Consider the following 21,830-nt stretch of genomic DNA (forward strand, 5'->3'; position numbering starts at 1 on the left):
ATGACATGAGTATCTTTCTTACAATACCTACAGAGCTTATCCCTGCCTCTGGACTTCGAACGGCCTTTACCATTCTTGCTCTTGTCTCAATTATTGTTGTTACTATAGGTTTTTTGCTCGGGCCTGCCCCTAACCTGCAACACTTCGCCCTTGGAGGACGACATGTCAGACTAAACCATACCTTTCATCTTCTCCCTCGTCTGGAGGGCCTCATATACTTCCACAAGGGTTAGTTCATCACGGCTTAATAGTTAAGTGGTTCATCACCGAACCACCTTCTTGTAGCTTGTGCGTGAACAACTTTATCTTCACATGCATCTTACTGGTTAGATCCTTGGATATGCAGATCAATTCTAGCTTGAGCCAAAGTTCTACGGCAGTTTTCTCCTGTAGCACTTCTTGCAAAATATCATTATGTAGATGAAGTTGAGTCAAAGATAGAGCCTTATGATCCTTCCGCTTCTCTTCAACGGTCCATGACTTCTGCTCTTTGCCTCCAAAACTAGCCAGCACCTCATCAAGATCCGAAGATTGTGCCAGAATCACCCGCATCTTGACTTGCCACAACGTAAATCTCATCTTGTAATCCAGCAACGGTAGATCAAACTTCATCGATGCCATTGCGAAACCCTAATGTGAAACCAAGCTCTAGTACCACTTGTGTGAAACGATAGGCAATATAAACGATAAGAATAGTAGATCAAACACATGGGACATGAGATTTTAATGTGGAAAACCCTTCCAAGGAAGAAGGGGAAAAACCACGGGCACCAGTCAGTAAATCTTCACTATATCGGGTGAGGTTACAAACGTTGGGGATTTATAACTATTTTTATCCCAAGACACCGGCTTATAGGAGGTATATATAGAGATAGAAAACCCTAATAGGCGATGATCCATACCGCGGGGGGGGGGGGGATTTGGATCACAACTCAACATTTTCCTTCTCGTGGCAGCAGTCACATGCCATGGGAGCGGGCCCACCATGCAGGGAGAGGTTGATTGTCGGGACCATGCCTCCCTGCACAGTGGTCGTGATCTCATCCTTGTAGCATTGTGTGATGCCTCAGGCACGACCTTGAGCCTTGAGTTGTCGACACCACCTCGCAAGGGCGAGGGACAGAGCCCTGGAAGGGCCTAGCGCCTTACAACTCTGCCAGCCTGTCAGTCTTAGAGCATATGTGAGATTCTAGAGGAAGATTCCTCACGTCGTTTGGGAAAACATGGACCTATTGGACTCTATATACAAATATTACAAGAAAGTGAGATGTAGGGTACCTGTTGATAGCAAAAGTACCGAAAGAAACGCGAACGGATTTCAATAGTGTAAATGTGTAATAATCTATTTTGATGGAACGTATGGAAACAACCGAACCAGTTCAAAGGGTTTAGCACACCTCCTTACAACCTCTACACAGCTCACGTTCTTGATCAAAGGAAGATATTCAACTCTTCAAGCCGGGTCACTCCCACAATGCATCACATGAGACAATTTAGTAGTAGTTCTAAGTGTTTCAAGCTAGTTGTTTCTTCTGTTAGGAGGCTGTGTATGAGCCGTGAGCTTTGGGAGTGGTTTAATTTTGCGAATCTCCTCACAACAGCCGTAGTTGTTTTTATTTTCCATTCTCCTTCCCTCGTTCCTTTTTTTCTTTCCCGGTTTATGTTTTGGGCGTGGCTAGCGCCTGGATGGCTGGATGTTCAGATGGATAAGTGCGTCTGGACGCCTGCACAGCCTACCCCTATTTGCCTTTGCCCTGGCCCCATCCACCTTCGCTCCGCCTACAAGTGTACTCTGCCCCTATCTCTGCGCCCGCCAGTCCTTCCCCTGACCCCCTCCTCTCTCTCTGACTCTCTGCACGGGCGACACACGAGAGCTAGGTTGAGCGGCTAAGGACGAGCACGCCCCTAGCGCACCCAACTTGCAGCACCCCCGTTCGCCAGCCCCCAACACCTCCATCCGTCAGCCCCTAGCACCCCTGTCTGTCGGCCCCACGGTGCGCCACTTGCCCGTCCGTTGGTCCCCGGCTCGCTCTCCGTCCAAACAACATAAAACACTTACAACATGAATGCAACATAAGACTAAAAACAGATGAAACATTTAGAACATGCTCTTACAACATGTGTGTGAAGCACATGAACCATCCAAAATAAAACACTTGCAACTTGCAACATGAAACACTTGCTGCAACATAATACTAAAACAACTAAAACATTTGGAACATACTGTTGGAACATTTTGAACAAACACTTGCAACATGCCTTTTGTCAGGTACCATAAAAAGGGGTCCCCTAAGCAAAAACTGAAAAATCGCTTAGACCCTGTCAAAATCAAAGCCAAGAGACAACTATTGGCTAACCCCCAGCCTTGTCCGAGGCCACTGACTCTCCGCCTCGATTGAGGTCTCGCATGAAAGGCCTCGGACGGCCTACCGAATCTCCGCCTCGCTCGAGGCCTTCCACGAAAGGCCTCGGACGGTCTACCGATTTCCGTCTCGCTCAAGGCCTCGCACGAAAGGCATCGGACGGGGAACCGATTCTCCGTCTCGCTCGAGGCCCCACGCGTAAAGCCTCGAACGAGATGCCGATTCTCCATCTCACTCGAGGCCGGCTCGGCAATAACCCCGTCGCCTCTGCCTCGACCGATCTCCCTAACAGAGCATCGCGTCCAATTAAAGCGACCAACCACACCCGTGACATCAGTCGGACGATGGCTCAACACAGCAGAGCGGCCGACAAGACAGGAAGTCGCATCAACACCATACCATCCGGGACAGGATAGGGCAGGGGTTACCGGCCGCTGTGCTCGGTACTATGCTCACGACCGGCACCCGCACTACACTGTGCTACCTAACCCCTGCTCTAGGAACAACGCGACTGCTCCCTCCAAGCCTCGGCAATCCACTTCAGGGCCTCGGCAACCTCAGGATTTGCGCCCACTGAGCCCCCACGATGGCTCAGCCTTGGCACCAACTGAGCCTCGGCTCTTTACGTGATCAACACACAGTGACCGGCACATCGCCCGCCATGCCCTGCGTCAAGCTATCACTGGAGCTCTCACGTCGCATAGGATCGGGTGTGATCGGCGCGTTGCTCCAGCACATTAAGGACAGGACCACTCCGTCAACCATACCGCCATAGTGACAGGCTACAGGGCTCAGACATGCCGCCTCTGTTCGCACGACGCTACGTAGCAACCCCATGTATCACCCCTGTCCTCCCTTCAACTATAAAAGGGAGAGACCGGTGCCATTTCTATGGACAGGAGCTCATGAACTCACGACGCTCACATGCACTCAGGCATAGACAAACTCACTCACTCGCACAAGTGACACTCTGTAACACACGTGCTTCCCTGCTGCCTAAGATCAACATCTCAAGCAACTCACACCGCTCCACGCAGAGACCTGGGACTAGCTCCCTCTCTCGCCCTGCTTGTAACCCCCTACTACAAGCACTTCGGTGCAAGGAATACAAGATCGATCTCTCAGACTGGACGTAGGGCACCTATTGCCTAAACCAGTATAAATCTTGTGTCTCTTTGCATCACCATCCAGAATTAGGGCCACGCAGTACATTTTTACTAGTTGGTTGAGGGCTCGCCGGTCCAAAACATCGATAGTTGGTGCGCCAGGTAGGGGCTCTACTGCGTGTTATCTTTGTCATCCCGACAAGTTCCAGATGGTAGACCCCGTGCGACCACTGCATCTCAGCACAATAATCTGGTTTGGGAGCCTAGAGTTCATGTCTCTAGGACATGAGTACGATATGGTACTCCTCTCGCCCAGAGTCCCACTGACCGTCGATGATGTCATGCCCCAGTAGCCTAGGCGTAGGCGGCGCCCAGGCCACCGCTCTCATCACGCTCGCTAGGCACAGCACGGGCAGGACCACCCCATCACCGCGCAAGCTCAGGGCGACACGCCACGCTCCATCGGTATCCCACGCCTGGCTATTGGCACAAGGTCCCTGGCTAGGGACCTATCTAGCCTAAGCCTAGATAAGGGAAAGACGCCGGTGGCGTGCGGCGATGCCCCATCATCAAGCTTTGCCCCGCCACCTCCTGAGGAGTCGACTTCGGTGGAGCAAAGCCTGGCAATGGCACCATCCCCATACCCCTTCGGGTTGAGAAATGTCGCCACCACCTATGCTTCCACCTATGCTTCCGCTCACGTGGAGCCCTTAGGACGCCACCAACGCTTCGCCCTCAACTTCGACACCACGACTTCGACCCACACCCACGCAGACTCCTCGGAGGAGGGCAAGGCATGGGCTAGAGTGGACTTCTCCGGACTTCGTGACCCTGAAGCAATGCGCCGCTTCCTGGACGCGAGCGACTACTGCTTTGGCTACTCCAACTCTGACGATGAAGGCACTTACGACCCCACTTGTAAGTGCTTCCACGTCGGACTTGGGATGCCGAGCACAGGCGATGAGGACGAAGGGGTGGGTTCTCGCTCCCCGCTCCAAGCCCCGAGCAGTGCGGAACGAGAACCTTGCCCCCAAGCAACTTCGATGTCCAGACCTAGAGCAGCTCCGTGAGCTTTAGGCCAAGGTTGAATAAGACCGGCTCCTTCTGCAGTAGCTTCGAGACACTCTCGAGCAAGAACAGCGGGGTCACGGCGAGGGCAGAGCAGCCCGTCGAAGGGCTCACGACGACCACCGCCGCATCAACAATGATGGGGGGACGAGCAACCCCCTATCTTCCATCGCGCTAGCCAAAACATCATGGCTGCGGCGATGCTTCTTCGAACGATGCTCGAGCCCTCTACCATGATGGGGCGACGGGTCCATGGCGAGCTCTGGGACCTCCTCGAGACCGCCGTGGTGCATCAGGCCGAGACCTCCACCTCGCGACGGCGTGGAGGCGCTTCAGAATTACCCGCGACATCGCTTCGGTGGGATAGAGAGGCCTCGGTTCATCCCGAGCCTGCTCGGGCGCCAACAACCAATAGGGCCCCCTCGGTGCACGACCGCCTCGGTGCCCGACGTGAGGCGTAAGGCGACCACGATGTGGTCAGCAAGCGACGGTGCCACGACAATGAGGGGCTCACTCGAGGCTACCATCCACACCGAGGTGGCCGCTATGACAGTGGGGAGGACCGCAGTCCTTCTCCTGAGCCACCTGGCCCTCGAGTCTTTAGCAGATCTATCCGCACTGCTCATTTCCCGGCCCAGTTTCGGCAACCGGCTAACCTCACGAAGTATAGCGGTGAGACCAACCCCAAACTTTGGCTGGCTGATTACTGCCTGACCTATCAGCTAGGCGGTGTGGACGAGGACCTGCTCATCATCAGCAACCTCCCGCTGTTCCTGTTAGACTCGGCATCAGCCTGGCTCGAACACCTCCCTCCCTCGCAGATCCACGACTGGCGTGACTTGGTTAGGGTCTTCGTCGGGAATTTCCAGGGCACATATGTGCGCCTCGGGAACTCCTAGGACCTTAAAAGTTGTCGCCAGAAGCCAGGCGAGTCTCTCCGAGACTTCATCCGATGCTTTTCCAAGCAATGCACCGAGTTACCAAGCGTTGGCGACTCAGAAATCGTCCAGGCTTTCCTCTCCGGCACCACTTGCCGAGACCTGGTCCGGGAGTTAGGTCGGAACGTACCGACCTTGGCTGCCGCGCTCCTTGACGTCGCCACCAACTTCGCCTCAGGCGAAGAGGCTGTCGGAGCCATCTTCCCTGACAACAAAGCCAAGGGGAAGCGGAGGGATGATACCCCCGAGGCCTCGGCTCCCCACCTCCCCAAGAAGAAGAAGAAGGGTCGCCAGGGCGGCCACAGAGCGCAAGAATCCCCAAGGCCCTGGGCTCTTCGATGACATGCTTAGGAAACCTTGCCCTTACCATTAGGGCTCGGTGAAGCACACCCTCGAAGAGTGCACCATGCTCCGGCGTTATTACACAAAGCTCGGGCTCCCCGACTATGACGCCAAGAAGAGGGGCGCCAGCGATAGGGACGACGACAAGGATGACGGGTTCCCCGAGGTGCATAACACCTTCATGATCTTCGGTGGGCCTTCAACATGCCTCACGGCGCGCCAGCAGAAGAGGGAGCGCTGGGAGGTCTTCTCGGTGAAGGTGGCCGCTCCCCGGTACCTCAACTGGTCTCGGGAGGTGATCACCTTTGATCGGGATGACCACCCCAATTATGTTCTGAACCCCGGGCAGTACCCACTTGTCGTTGACCCCATCATCGGCAACACCCGGCTCACTAAGGTGTTGATGGACGGCGGCAGCGACCTCAACATCCTCTACGCCAACACCCTAGAGCTCCTGGAGCTCGACCAGTCACAGCTCCGGGGTGATGCCGTGCCTTTTCAAGGCATCGTGCCAGGGAAACGCACGCGACCCCTCGGGCGCATCGACTTGCCCGTTTGCTTTGGTACTCCCTCCAACTACCACAAGGAGGTCCTCACCTTCGAAGTGGTTGGGTTCAAAGGGACCTACCACGCCATCCTGGGGTGGCCGTGCTACACCAAGTTCATGGCGGTCCCCAACTACACCTACCTCAAGGTCAAGATGCCGGGTCCCAATGGCATCATCACGGTCGAGTCCATGTACGAGCATGCATATGACTGCGACGTCGAATGCATCGAGTATGCCAAGGCTCTCATGGAAGCCGAGACCCTCATCGTCAACCACGACCGGCTTGGTGACAAGGCGCCTGACTCCAAGCGTCGTGCCAGGACTTTCGAGCCCACGGAAGCCATCAAGCTCGTCCCGGTCGATCCCACCGGCTCCAACGACCGGGCGCTGAGGATCAGCGCCACCCTTGACAGCAAATAGGAAGTCGTGCTTGTCGACTTTCTCCGCGCGAATGCCGATATGTTCGCGTGGAGTCCCTCAGACATGCCGGGCATACCAAGGGAGGTCACCGAGCACGCCTTGGATATCCGGGCTGGCTCTAGATCGGTGAAGCAGCGCCTACGCTGATTCGATGAGGAAAAGCGTAGGGCCATTGGCGAGGAGGTGCAGAAGCTTTTGGCGGCTGGATTCATCAAGGAAGTGTCCCATCCAGAGTGGTTAGCTAATCCTATATTAGTTAAGAAGAAAATGGTAAGTGGAGAATGTGTGTGGACTACACTAGTTTGAATAAAGCATGTCCAAAAGTCCCTTTCCCATTACCTCGAATCGACCAAATCATTGACTCCACTGCGGGATGCGAAACCCTATCCTTCTTTGATGCGTATTCCGGTTATCATCAAATCAAGATGAAAGAGTCCAACCAGCTTGCGACTTCTTTCATCACACCATTCGGCATGTACTGCTATGTGACTATGCCGTTCGGCCTCAGAAACGTAGGGGCCACATACCAGTGGTGCATGACCCAAGTCTAGTGAACACATCGGGTGGACTGTCGAGGCCTACATGGATGACATCATGGTCAAGTTCAGGAAGGCCAGCAATCTCGTCGATGACCTAGAAATAGCCTTCAGATGCCTTAGAGAGAAGGGCATCAAGCTCAACCCTGAGAAGTGTGTCTTCGGGGTCCCCCGAGGCATGCTCTTGGGGTTCATAGACTCGGAACGCGGCATCAAGGCCAACCTAGAGAAGGTCTCAGCCGTGACCGACATGGGACCAATTCGAGACCTCAAGGGAGTACAGAGGGTCATGGGATGCCTTGCGGCCCTGAGCCACTTCATCTCGCGCCTTGGCGAAAAAGGCTTGCCTCTGTACCACCTCTTGAGGAAATCCGAACACTTTTCTTAGACTCCTGAGGCCGAAGAAGCCCTCGTCAAGCTCAAAGCACTACTCACCAATCCTCCCATCCTGATACCACCGACCGAAGGTGAAGCCCTCTTACTCTACGTCACCGCAATGACCCAAGTGGTCAGCACGGCCATGGTAGTCGAGAGGCAGGAAGAGGGGCATGCCCTACCCATCCAACGACCTGTTTACTTCATCAGCAAAGTGCTCTACGAGACTAAGACACGCTACCCCCACATCCAAAAACTGATCTACGCCGTAGTCTTGGCTCGACGCAAGCTGCGTCACTACTTTGAGTCCCACCCGGTGACCATGGTGTCATCTTTCCCCCTAGGAGAGATAATCCATAACCGGGAGGCCTCGGGTAGGATAGCCAAGTGGGCCATCGAACTCATGGTGGAAGCCCTATCTTTTGTGCCTTAGAAAGCAATCAAATCTTAGGTCTTGGCCGATTTCGTGGCTGAGTGGACCGACACACAACTGCCACCTGCTCAAGTCCAGGCGGAATACTAGACCATGTACTTCGACGGGTCCCTGATGAAGACCGAGGCGGGCGTGGGTCTGCTCTTCATCTCACCCCTCGAAGTGCACATGCGCTACATGATTCGGCTCCACTTCATCGCCTCCAACAACACAGCCGAGTACGAAGCCCTCGTCAATGGCTTGTAGATCGCCATCAAACTTGGAGTACGGCGTCTCGACATACGGGGCGATTCTCAGCTCGTTGTCGATCAAGTAATGAAGGAGTCAAACTGCCATGACCCCAAAATAGAGGCATACTACAAACTGGTACGTCGCCTTGAGGACAAGTTTGACGGACTCGAGCTCAACCATGCCGTGCGTAAATTCAACGAGGCCATGGATGAACTGGCAAAGATGGCATCGGCATGGGCCCCGGTCCCTTCGAACGTCTTCGCTAGAGACCTCCACAAGCCTTCTATCGACTACGCCTTAGCAGCAGAAGAGGGCCCACCGGTCGAGCCCACCGCAGGGCTCGAGGCCCCCTCTATCGCTGAGACTCCTTCGGCTGAGCCCAAGGTCATGGAAGTCAACACGGAGCCTCCCGAGGCCAACCAGGGCACAGACTGGCGAGTCCCGTTCCTTGATTGCCTCATCCGAGGAGAGCTTCCCGTAGACAAGACCAAAGCTCGACGGCTTGCTCGCCAAGCCAAGACTTACATCCTCAGCAACGGTGAGTTGTACAGGCGAAGCCCATCTGGCGTCCTCCAATGATGCATCACCACCAAGGCAGGTCGAGCCCTACTTTGGGACTTGCACATGGGAGCCTGCGGGCACCATGCAACGCCTCGGACGCTCGTCGGAAACGCTTTTCACCAAGGGTTCTACTGGCCAATGGCTGTTGCTGACGCCACCAAGCTCGTATGCTCCTATGAGGGATGCCAGTACTACACACGACAGATGCATCTCCCGGCCCAAGCCCTCCAAACCATCCCCATCACATGGCCATTTGCCGTGTGGGGGCTCGACATGGTTGGGCCTCTATAGAAGGCCCTTGAGGGCTTCACCCATCTGCTGGTAGCAATCGATAAGTTCTCCAAGTGGATCGAGGCTCGTCCGATCAATCGAATCATGTCCGAGCAAGCGGTGTTGTTCTTCATCGATATCATCCACAGGTTCGGGGTTCCAAATACCATCATCACCGACAACGGGACACAATTCACCGGCCACAAGTTCCTGACGTTCTACGACAACCATCACATCCATGTGGCCTGGTTGGCCGTAGGACATCCTAGGACAAACGGCCAAGTAGAGCGTGCCAACGGCATGATCCTACAAGTCCTGAAGCCAAGAATATACAACCGGTTGAAGAAATTTGGCAAGAAATGGCTTGCCGAACTCCCATCGGTCATCTGGAGCCTGAGGAACACCCCGAGCCGAGCCATGGGATTCACACCGTTCTTCCTGATCTATGGAGCCGAGGCCGTCCTCCCCACTGACTTGGAATATGGTTCCCTGAGGCTATAGGCCTACAACGTGCAAAGTAACCGCACCGCCCACGAAGACGCCCTCGACCAACTGGAGGAAGCCTGAGACGTTGTGCTGCTATATTCGGCCAAGTACCAACAAGCCCTATGACGCTATCAAGCCCGGCACATTCGAAGCCGAGACCTGAAAGTGGGCGACCTGGTGCTGAGGCTAAGGTAGAGCAACAAGGGCCACCACAAGCTGACCCCACCATGGGAGGGACCGTACATCGTCGCCCAAGTGCCGAAGCACGGGACCTACAAGCTAGCCAACGAGAAGGGCGAAATCCTCACCAACGCTTGGAACATAGAACAGCTACATCGCTTTTACCCTTAAATTTCCAAGCATTGTATATATTGTTTCTCGAAATACAATTAAGAAGCGTTCTTTAGTTGTTCTAATCTTTCGAGAAACCCCCGGGCCCATCAAGGGCCTCAGCGATACGATAACTCCATTAGGGAGACTCGGCTCTGCCACTGCAGAGGTGCCCACTACAAGGCTCAAAAAGACATGGCTCTGCCTCTACAGAACCGAGCCTCCCTCGGGGGCTAGAAGGGGGGACTCCCCCCTAAGTCCCACGCACTATTTTTTAGTCGTTTTTCGAAAAAATTTCTACGCCAAACTCTCAAGCGCGCTCTGACAAATCGATTGTAAAAAACCTAAGGACCGAAAGACTGTCTCAAGGCCAAAAGGCCAGCTGAGTCACGAGACGGCCTACGCCTTCGGGCTATGGCACTCCCTCACCACCTTTTGCCCGAGGGGCAGCTTAGGCTCCGAGGAAGTTTTTTGCAAGAAATATGTTCAGAGACGAGACAGAGGCTAGAGGCTCGGAAATACAATAAAAAATGATTAAGAAGCATAGACGCATGAGTACTTTAAAAAAGGCCTCGACGGCCACCAGCGTTATGATACAGTAACGTAATCCCTAATTTATTTACATAGCCTCTTGGGCCTAGGTCAAGGCTCAGGGTGTCCTGCATCGGCGGACGGCGTGGGAGGGACCACCTCCTCTTCGAACAGCTTGGCCAGCACCGTGCTGGGGCCCTCAGCCGCCTCCATCAGCTTCGCGACCTCCTCATCGGCCTCCTCGTCATCCTCGGCCAGGACGTAGCCATCGCTAACGGCCTCGAGGTCGACGCCGACGTAGTGTGAGGCAACAATGGCCAGGGCGTGCTTGACGCCCGTGTGCAGCTCCCCTTGAAGTCGCTCACGCACTTGGCCGCTCAACGCGATCAAACGGCTCCCAAGGGAGCTGCTCGATTGGACCCCCTCAACCTCCAGGGCCTCGCAAGCGGTACGGGCGGCGCTCCACAACGTGTTGTGCCCCTTGATCTCAGCCTTGAGCACCACCTGCACCACGATGGAAGCCTCAGCTACCCAGGAAGCCTCCTTCTCCAACCCTGCACCGGGACAAGCAGGATGGGGTTAGGCGCGAAAGAAGATAAGCCAAACAGGGGCAAAGGACTCACCCTCGACTTTCTCTTTCCAGCGCTGGACCTCGACCCGAGAGGCCTTAGCTTTCTCCTTCCAGCCCTGGACCTCGACCCGAGAAGCCTCGGCCACCCTAGAAGCCTCTTTCTCTAGCTCTGCATCACACCAGGGAGTTAGGGGTCGAACACAAGGAAAACAAATAAAACAAGGGGAACAGGACTCACCCTCGACCTTTCCCTTCTAGACCACAGCCTCGGTCTAGGAAGCCTTGGCCACCTTGAGGGCCTCTGCCAGGGCACCTTTTGTCAGTAGGTGTGCACCCTGCTCCACCCCCAGCTGCCTAGCGAGGGCCTTGGCAGAGGCCGTCGCTTCTTCAGCCCAGGACCTAAAGGTGTCCTGATCGCCGACCACGCGGGTCAGTTCCTCCTCCAGCTCCTTGACCCATGCCACCAAAGGGGCGACCTGCTCCTAAGCCATGGCTGCCTCGGCCTTCATATTGGCACAGCGAAGGCGGAGGTCCTCCACCTCTGCACTCTGTGCTGACAGAAGCTCGTTGGCGTCGACGAGCAAGCCCTTCTACCGCTGGAGCTAGTCCCAGACGTCCCTCTCTCGTCAGAGGAATAATGACTTCCCGAGGGATTGGGTCTCAAGCTCCTAGATAGGCAGAACAGGGGTCATGCACTACAAAAAAACTCAAAAAAAAGATGACTCTGCATGAGAAAAGAAGACGCGTACCTGGGCAACGCCAGGCAGATCGTCAGCCATGACGGACAGCGCTGTCCACAGCGACCGCTCTGCTAGCTGGCGGTATTGCTCAAAGGTGTCCTAGCGCCTCCCTCGGCTGCATCCTCAAGGGCCAACAGAGGCTTCCCCTCAGGGTCGTCCTGGCTCCGCCACAAGACACGCGGATGATCCCACCCGTGGGACTCGGGTTGTACCCACACGAGGGCTGAGCTTCCATCGCCAGAGGTAAGAGTAGGCTACTCCACGGTGCTGGCCACCTCGGCATCCACCACCTCCTTCTCCCAGGAAGTATCGTTGGAGGAGATTGAATGGACCTCCACTTCCCGGGCGCTCTCCTGCGGCGGCGGTGGGCCTTAGATCGGGGGTAGTATTGAAGCTTGCCTCACCTCTGTCTCCACTTCTTGGGCCGCCAGCTTCGCCGTGCTCATGCCGGCCTCCACCGCCCCAGCCTCGGTGGTCCTAGGGGCTCCGGCCTCCGCCACCGTGGCCTCAGTGGTCCTAGGCACCCCGGCCTTCGTCGCCTCGGCCTCAGAGGCCCAGGAGGCCTCGGTCTTAGTGGCCTCGGCGACTGAAGGCGCCTCGGCTCCAGCCGACTCGCGGGCCTTAGCCTCGCAGGGCGTAGGCTGCTCCTCCTCCACTTACTCCATGGCTGCCTCGGCCGCCTCTCCTTGGGCACCCGACTCCTTCGGGTCGGCCCTGGGCGAGGCCGCGCCACGCTGTATGGCGGTGGAGCCGGCGCTCACCTTGAGTGCCTTACGTGGCGCTAGGGTGGGCACTTCCACGTGACACTTTCGGCTGAAGGTACAAATTCACAAGGTCAGCATGCGGCCAAGGGATGAGCGGGAGGTACTGCAACTCCACTGACAAAACACTTACCTCGAGCGGGGATGCAACCGCTTTGGCACTGCGACCCTCCTCTGCAATGGCGGTGGCGACAGCGGTAGCACGGCCTCCATATCTACCGGTGCCAACTGGTCCTCGCCGAACTCCGGTGCCCCCTCGACCCTCTGCGGGGGAGGTTTCATCGCCCCCACCGCCGCTCGCTCCACCTCTACCGTCGAGACCACCGGGCTGACGGCGCGCTTCTCTAACGCCCTTGCCTCGGGCGTGTCGGCCTCGGCCTCGGGGCAGGCGGTCGCTGACCACAAGGAGTCCCCTTCTCCTCCTCTTGGAAGAGCTAGGCTACTCGCTGATGCCCCGAGCGCTGTCCCCCCAACGTCAGGGAGGTGGTCCAGGGGACCCCGCCCCATCTTGCTCTCATCATCTCTGCCCGAAGAATCCGTCGACAGTGACAGCGACGGAGATGCCTCCACTAGGAGACCGTCCTGCCTCTACTGCCGGCGGTGCTTCTCCAGCTCCTCGCGCTTGAGGATCTTCCTCTTGCGCTTTGCCTCCATGGCGTCCTTCCGCTTCTTCTGTGCCTCGGCGTGTGCCCGGTTCACCGCCCGCCGCTCTGCGTCCTTAGGAATGGGCGGTGGGAAGGCTCGCACGTCCCTCATCCCTTACGGGGACGGTGAACACAAATAAGGGACCAGAAAATGGTGAGGAACAAGGAGGCCTCGGGGGCCGCAGCAGCGTGTGACTTACCAGAGAGAGGTACCCCCATGACGGGCGCATCGCAATAGGGGTCAGACCACCGCTCTTCAGTCACCCCTCCACTGTCTCCCTCACCCGCCATAGAATCTCCACGTCGGAGAGGGGGACGGCGGACATCCAGATGCCCTCGATCGGCTCATCCGGTCTCATGTTGAATATGCGCCACCGCCGATCCATTAGTGGTAGCACCCTCCGGTGGTGGAAGGTCGCCACAACCATAGCCGCCGTGAGGCCATGGCCATGCAACCTCTCCAGTCCCTCCAGGAGCAGCTGCAACTTGGGCTGGTCAACCAATGGGACGCTGTACCTCCACTTCTCCGGTAGGCTCTCCACGACCCACCTGGTGTAAGGGGGAAGCCTGCCGTCGTCGTTGCGGAGGTAGAACCAACTGGTGTACTAGCGGCGATTAGTTGACGTGAGCTGGGCCAGGATGTAAAGGTGCTGCCGGTCTTGGCGCACTTGGAGAGTGCAGCCGCCGGCCCTCATCGCCTTCCTTGTGCCCGTCGTGCCCGCCGGCTTGGTGGTATGCCCCGCCCGGAAGAGAAGGAGCCACAACTCCCAATGGGGGGCAATGCCCAAGTACCCTTCGTAGACGGTGACGAAGATGGTTGCCTGCGCGATAGAGTTGGGGTTGAAGTTGTGAAGCTCCACACCATAATAATGCCGGAGCGCCCACATGAACTGGTCTGCCGAGAGGCCGAGACCGCACTCGTGAAAAGACACGAAGCTCACGATGTACCCATCGCATGGCCTCGGCTCCGGCTCGCCCGACGGAGCCATCCACTCTGGCCTGTCGAGGTCGATAACCGGACGGAGAAGGCCACCGTCGACGAGCGACTGCAGCGTCTCCATGAACACGTCGGACAGACCCCAAGGATCCACCGGGAGGATGATGGGGCCGCCAGCCATTGCACGGTGGGGAATGTGGCTACGGTGGTAAACCTCGCTCTGCCTCTCCCGCTCTCTCTCTCTCTCTCCCTCGCCCTTCTCCCTTCTTCTCCCTGGCGCTCTCTGTTCCTAAGCAATGGCTCAAGGGTGGCAAAGGCAAATGCAGGCAAGGTAAGGAGGGGAGGGGCGAGGCTTGTTGCGTATTTATGCAGGAAGGGGGCGAAGCAGACGGGTGACGAAATCAGGGAAGTTTCCCTCGAATCTGATACAATTAATCCAGATCCGATTTTCCTGCCCATGCACCCACCTTTTCCATATTAATCATGTGAACAGTTATGTCCCATCCGCTGACATAGCGTCGCATCTGACCATAGCAGCGGCAGGCGCCATTCCGCCTCCCCAAGAAAACCGCCTCAAAAGGCGCGCCTGCCGTTGTCAGCCGACGGGAGGGGAATATCCCCCACCCGATTCCTTTCAGACGAAGGAACTGGGCACCGAGCCCGTTTCGGTCTAGGGGTTCGAAGGCTAGGCCCGAGGGTTTCGACAGCCGCCCCAGGGCAATAGAGTCAGGGACAACTATGGGCGAGCCCATACATGGCCGAGGCCCAAGCAAGCGAATGCTTGGGACGCCCTAGGTCGTGTCTGAGACCGGCAGGGAGGTCTCCGAATGGGATCCCACCGTAGGGAGGCATCGAGCCACCAGGGCCCATCGAACGGCCCTGGGACCCACTAGAGAAGCCCTCTGGTACTTTTGGAGTGCATCTCTGGACTGCTAGCCGACCCCTATCGAATGGGGCACGGGCCTCCACTCGGACTTACCCGATAACAGCTCATTGAAAGTGTCACCGCTTGCGCCCACCGAGGGTAGCCTAGCATATTCCACCCCTCCTTCTGAACGAAAAGGATGCACGAGGGTCGCACAAAAAGCCAGGGGAACTCCTGACCGCCCTCTCGCTCCATGCAGAGGCTCGGGGGCTCTTCCTGTAACCTTGCCGAGACCCAGCAACCCAGGCTCGCACTCGAGGGCTCAGAAAACAACCCCTCCTTTCAAACGAAAAGGATGCGCGAGGGTCGCACAAAATGCCAGGGGAACTCTTGACCGCCCTCTCGCTCTGTGTAGAGGCTAGGGGGCTCTTCCTGCAACCTTGCCGAGACCCAGCGACCCAGGCTCGCACCCGAGGGCTCGACAAACAACCCCTTCTTCCGAACAAAAAGGATGCGCGAGGGTCGCACAAAAAGCCAGGGGAACTCCTGACCGCCCTCTCGCTCCATGCAGAGGCTAGAGGGCTCTTCCTACAACCTTGCCGAGACCCAGCGACCCAGGCTCACACCCAAGGGCTTGGCAAACAACCCCTCCTTCCGAACGAAAAGGATGCGCGAGGGTCGCACAAAAAGCCAGGGGAACACCTGACCACTCTCTCACTCTGTGCGGAGGCTCGGGGGCTCTTCCTGCACCCAGGACGAAGACAAGCAAGCCAAACTCGTAGGGAAAAATGCGATAAAGGGCACCAAGCCCGTTACGGTCCAGGGGTTCGAAGGCTGGGCCCCCAAAGGTTTCGACAGCCGCCCCAGGACGAACAGAGTCAGGGACGACTAAGGGCGAGCCCGTACATGGCCGAGGCCCAAGCAAGCGAACGCTTGGGATGCCTTAAGTCGTGTCCGAGACCAGTAGGGAGGTCTCCGAATGGGATCCCACCGTAGGGAGGCATCGAGCCCCCAGGGCCAATCGAACAGCCCTAGGACCCACTAGAGAAGCCCTCTGGTACTTTTGGAGTGCGTCTCTGGACCGCTAGCCGACCCCTGTCGAATGGGGCACGGGCCTCCACTCGGACTTACCCGATAACAGCTCACCGAAGGTGTCACTGCTCGCGCCCACCGAGGATAGCATGGCATCCTCCACCCCTCCTTCCGAACGAAAAGGATATGTGAGGGCCGCACAAAAAAGACAGGGAAGCTCCTGATCGCCCTTTTGCTCTGTGCAGAGGCTCGGGGGCTCTTCCTGCAACCATGCCAAAGACTCAGCGACCCAAACTCGCACTCATCGGCTCGGCAAACGCAATAAAACCCCTCGCACGACGTAAGAAAAGCCCCTGGAGGAATAAATCCACTCCTCTAGGGCCTCGGGGGCTACACCCGGCGGGTGCGCTCGTGCGCACCCACCGAGGCCTTGAGTACGAAACACTATCCCGCCAGGAGCTGCCGTGAGCCGAGTCTCGTCAAAACCTTAGGGAGAGCGCTCACACTCTCCCTGAGGCTCGGGGGCTACTGTCGGGTACCATAAAAAGGAGTCCCCTATGCGAAAACCGAAAAAAATCGCTTAGACCCTGTCAAAATCAAAGCCAAGAGACAACTATTGGCTAATCCCCGGCCTTGTCCGAGGCCACCGACTCTCCGCCTCGATTGAGGCCTCGCATGAGAGGCCTCGGACGGCCTACCGAATCTCCGCCTCGCTTGTGGCCTCGCACGAAAGGCCTCGGACGGTCTACCGATTTTTCGCCTCGCTCGAGGCCTCGCATGAAAGGCCTCGGACGGGGAACCGATTCTCCGTCTCGCTCGAGGCCCCGCGCGTAAAGCCTCGGACGAGATGCCGATTCTCCGTCTCGCTCGAGGCCGGCTCGGCAATAACCCCGTCGCCTCTGCCTCGACCGATCTCCCCAACAGAGCATCGCGTCCAATTAATGCGACCAACCACACCCGCGACATTAGCCGGACGACGGCTCGACACAGCAGAGCGGCCGATGAGACGGGAAGTCGCATCAACACCATACCATCCGGGACAGGACAGGGCAGGGGTTACCGGCCACTGTGCTCGGTATTGTGCCCACAACCGGCGCCCGCACTACACTGTGCTACCTAACCCCTGCTCCAGGAACAACGCGACGTGGGGAGTCAAGTCCGGGTCACTATAGCCTCGGAATCAGTGTACAGAACTGACTGCTCCCTCCAAGCCTCGGCAATCCACTTCAGGGCCTCGGCAACCTCGGGATTTGTGCCCACCGAGCCCCCCACGATGGCTCGACCTCGGCACCAACTGAGCCTCGGCTCTTTATGCGGTCAACACACAGCGACCGGCACGTCGCCCGCCATGCCCTGTGTCAAGCTATCACTGGAGCTCTCACATCGCATAGGATCGGGTGTGACTGGCGCGTTGCTCCAGCACATTAAGGACAGGACCACTCCGTCAACCATACCGCCACAGTGACAGGCTACAGGGCTTGGACATGCCGCCTCTGTTCGCACAACGCTACGTAGCAACCCCATGTATCACCCCTGTCCTCCCTTCAACTATAAAAGAGAGAGACCAGGGCCGTTTCTATGGACAGGAGCTCACGAACTCACGACGCTCACATGCACTCAGGCATAGACAAACTCACTCACTCGCGCAAGTGACACTCTGTAACACACGCGCTTCCCCGCTACCTGAGATCAACATCTCAAGCAACTCACACCGCTCCACGCAGAGACCTAGGACTAGCTCCCTCTCTCGCCCTGCTTGTAACCCCCTACTACAAGCACTTCGGTGCAAGGAATATAAGATCGATCTCTCAGACTGGACGTAGGGCACCTATTGCCTGAACCAGTATAAACCTTGTGTCTCTTTGCATCACCATCCGGAATTAGGGGCATGCAGTACATTTTTACTAGTTGGTTGAGGGCTCGCGAGTCCAAAACACCGACACCTCTGAAAAACTTGCAACATCCTGCGATCTACATTTACAACATAAATATAAAATAATTGTAACATACATGTGAAACCCCTAAAGCTCTTGAAACATACATATGCAATAAAGGGGAGGGAAAGGTCTGGCCGTGCTTGTTGGTGCCCTTGGCTCGGCCGGGGAAGACATGAGGTGCCATGGCACATGCACCCTAGCGGCCATGGCGGGGTCAGTGGCGTGTGCGATGGCGATGGGAGACGGATAGACGGATAGCGAGGGAGCGAGCGGCATAGGTGTCTGAGACGGGCGCGCGGCGCGGGGCGGTGAGGCACGGCGCGGCAGCCGACGAGCACGTGGTGGGGGAAGGAGCGTGAATGAATGAGCGGCCATGCTGCTGCGTCGGGCGCCTGACGGATAAGCAGCCTATTCAGTTGGCTGGTTCGTATCGTTGCTGGTTCGTGAAGAAGTACTGCTGGCTGGTTTGTGTGAGAGAAAAATACTATTCCGGCTGAAAATTTATAATCGTTTACGACAAGCCACAGCCAAACGAACAGGCTGAAGGATGAGCGAGTGGGGATTCTTTTTTTTTTGGTTTAGGAGAGATGGGCCCGCTCCTACGGACCCGTGTCCGGACGGAAGACCGTGGCTTACCATTATCGTTATGTTTTTCTTTCGGAAAAAAATGAAACAGACACTATTATTCAGCTTGTTAATAATTAAGTAGTGCACGCATATATGCGGGTACATATGAGTACACGTGCAATCGAAATGATATGGATTATTGTTACACTTTATATACATCCACTCAAATACAATATCAGGTGTAACTGACTTTTGCACCAACCAGACAAGAAAGTCTAGCAAAGTGTACGAGTCGTACGAACAAATTTTCATGGAGTGTTTTTTTTTCCCGTCAACGCTACTAACTGACGCTGCATCGTCAGTCACTCACCACTCAACACTCCATGAGAAATTTGTTTGTATACCCACACGTACACGTAGTGCCATCTACTAGTTGCGATCCAGACAGCAGCAATACAATACCTTTAGCAGCGTCCACAACGTATAGCTCTGATCACACTTCACACGTAGTAGGTACAGCGGCAGGGTTCCTTCATCTTCATTCATGCTCGCACGCGCTCTCGTATAGCGTATCAGACGAGGTCCTCGCGCATCCTGCGGGCGAAGTCGTCGGCGTGCTCCTTGGTGACGCAGCTGGCGAGAAGCCGCGTGCCGGCGAGCGGCGCGGGCGCCCTCATGACGATGACCGACGCGATGAGGTCGCAGTTCACCAGCGGACCGGCGGACACCGGCGCGCCGTACCCGTAGTCCACGTCGGCGAACCCGAGCTTGCTCCAGTCCGACACGTACACGGACTCGTAGTTGAAGGTCATCTGGAACGGGTCGAGTCCTCCGGTGCGGCCCTCGGCCCAGCTCAGGCACTCCTCGGCCATCCGCCGCTTCGCCTCCCGGACCATTCCCACAAGCTCGACCACCGACGAGCCGGCCACCTTCTCCGCCGGCGCCTGCACCTTGACGGGGAAGATGGCGTTGCCGTAGTAGCCCGGCTCCAGCTTCAGCACGTGGCGCACGCTGGCGAAGAAGCAGAGCCTGACGTCGGCGCCGGCGCCGGCGGCGTCGATGATGGTACGCGTCCGGCACTGCCACAGCTTGGCGATGACGATGTCGAAGCCCGAGCAGATCTTGCCGCCCGTGTACGCCGCGTACTGCGACTTGAGCTTGTCCAGGTACGCGGTGGGGAAGTCGAACGCGATGTACTCCAGCGCCAGCACCGGCAGCTCCGGGAGCGGGCCGGGCTTGATGTCCGGGTCGGGGAAGCGGTCCCGGCCCCAGATGGGCTTCACGCGGGGCTCCGGCAGCCCGCGGGCGAGGTCGCCGACGGCGTTCAGGAACTGCGCCGCGCCCGTGCCGTCCGCCACCGCGTGGTTGGTGCGCAGGCCCACCACGAAGCCGCCGCAGGTGAAGGTCGTGACCTGAAAATAACGACTTGAAAAGTTCTCAATGCTGCGTATATGACCGTCACCAGCTGATGAGGTAATTGTTAATGTTCTATTACTAGTACTAGTGGTTAGTCATAGGTTCATGTTCAACTTGATGTAGAAACAAAGAGTAGCTGTAGATCTACCAGTTGACCTCCAAATCGAACATTATTGTCAGGTTTTGCTTTTGTTCAAAGCCATGCAAATACTATGTAATAATACTACTATGTTAAATCTTGTCATCGAAAATATATTTGTGAAAGTACACGGTCCTTAATTTGTGACAGCTGTTTAGGACAGTGCAACTCATGGTTGCATATTTGCTCCTGTTTCAATCATGCATGCAGTTGGCTTTGCACGAAAGTTTGGTGTGTTTTATACGGGTCTGATCAAACTGCTGCTTCTCTCACATCTCCTCATTCGCCGAGGGAAATATGTACTTACAGCCCGAAGTGGGCAAGTAAGTAGATCCAGCGCACGCGCACCTGTATCATGGCGAGGCTGTTGTGCGGCTCGACGGGCCAGAGCTCCGGCGTCGGGCACGGCACGAGCTGCTCCTTGGCGAGGAGCAGCGGCCGCTCCAGGAAGTTGACGTCGGCGAGGGTGCAGTTGGCGGCGGCCTCCACGAAGTAGACGCCCTCGGCAGAGCATAGCACGGCGGGGCGCCCCGGCACGTCCTCCACGATCCGACCCGCGAACGGGTAGTAGTGCACCAGCGCGTCCGCCAGCGCGCCGCGCACCACCGCGGCCGGGGACTTCAGCTTGGTAGTCACCTCCTTCTTCGTCGGCGCCAGTGCGTCGTCGGCCTCTGCTGCTCCCGCGGCCGGCGCCGGCGGAAGCAGCATCTTCGCGACGTCGTCGGAGCAGTAGATGTGCGTGGACTCGACGAGGCCGCGGTGCGTCGGGTACCGGTCGACCCAGGCCAGGGGCAACGTCTCCGACGGCGTGTCGGCGGACGGCCGCACCGGCCCCTCGGACAGCCTGGTCACCGTGAAGATGCCCATGGCTCTGTGGTTTTGTCTCTTGTTGTCTGCTAGATGTCGCCGGCTTGGCGTTGGCGCGTCGCGTAGGCGACGACAGGTTCTCGGTGGGGGTGGGGGAGCATAGAGCGAGCGGCGCAGGGTTTTTATAGGGCCAGCAGTCCAGCACGGTAGTTGGGCGCCAACTTCTTGGCACACTTTTACTTTATACTGCTATACTCGTATGTTCCAGATTATTTGTTGACTATAAAAGGTGTGGAGATGTTGCGCCTACAACTCAAGTATTTTTCAAATGCACATAGTGCAGCCTCCATTAATTTGACTTGCCATGTGTCAAGTACTTAAGTTTGTCCTGCCACCGCAATTTGCACCGCACCTATTGAAATCTGTTCCAAGCATGGGTGCATCCAATTAGGTAGCATTATTAGAGCAAGAAGTTTTGAATTGGAGTCTTTGGCTTACAAAAATATTGTAATTATATTGCTCTTATTTAACTTTGATACATTTTCTATCAAATAGCCACACAATGGTATACAAATATTTATTTATAGTTGATTTTAGCTACATACATGGTATTAAATAGCTTAGAGGCAAAACCTCGTCTGTGGGTTGTATGACCGGTTTTTATACTTGTGTGTATGATATATTCGAGGCACGTAGAGACAGACCCTCTATCTATAGGTTGTACACGCCCTCAGGAAATATATGCATTTATTTTGGGACCGAGGAAGTATGTCTCTGTTGCTCCAACCTCGAACCTAAAATGATGGACTACTACGAGACCAATAATCTTCTGAATCAAGGAATCCTCTCCGCTCCATTCGAGGAAATAAACTTCAAA

The 21,830-nt window shown here is 56.4% G+C and overlaps 1 protein-coding gene across 1 annotated transcript; it reads right to left on the minus strand.

Annotated features, from left to right (window-relative positions):
- Positions 1–18,779: 18,779 nt before the first annotated feature.
- Positions 18,780–21,101, minus strand: LOC136528245 (acyl transferase 10-like). The gene is made up of 2 exons (XM_066521176.1): positions 20,495–21,101; positions 18,780–20,003 (listed from the first exon to the last, which is right to left on the minus strand). The coding sequence occupies exons 1-2, from the start codon at positions 21,011–21,013 to the stop codon at positions 19,164–19,166; spliced, it is 1,359 nt and encodes a 452-aa protein (XP_066377273.1). The 5' UTR covers positions 21,014–21,101; the 3' UTR covers positions 18,780–19,163.
- Positions 21,102–21,830: the final 729 nt, after the last annotated feature.

Source organism: Miscanthus floridulus, chromosome 19 (assembly GCF_019320115.1).
Source record: "Miscanthus floridulus cultivar M001 chromosome 19, ASM1932011v1, whole genome shotgun sequence".
NCBI classification, from domain to species: domain Eukaryota; kingdom Viridiplantae; phylum Streptophyta; class Magnoliopsida; order Poales; family Poaceae; genus Miscanthus; species Miscanthus floridulus.

Bases quoted from the DNA above. Each gene is read 5' to 3' on its own strand.
- LOC136528245 (XM_066521176.1), bottom strand. From the start codon at position 21,013: ATGGGCATCTTCACGGTGACCAGGCTGTCCGAGGGGCCGGTGCGGCCG. The intron at 20,004-20,494 runs GTGCGCGTGCGC...CGTTATTTTCAG, and splicing joins ACAGCCTCGCCATGATACAG to GTCACGACCTTCACCTGCGG.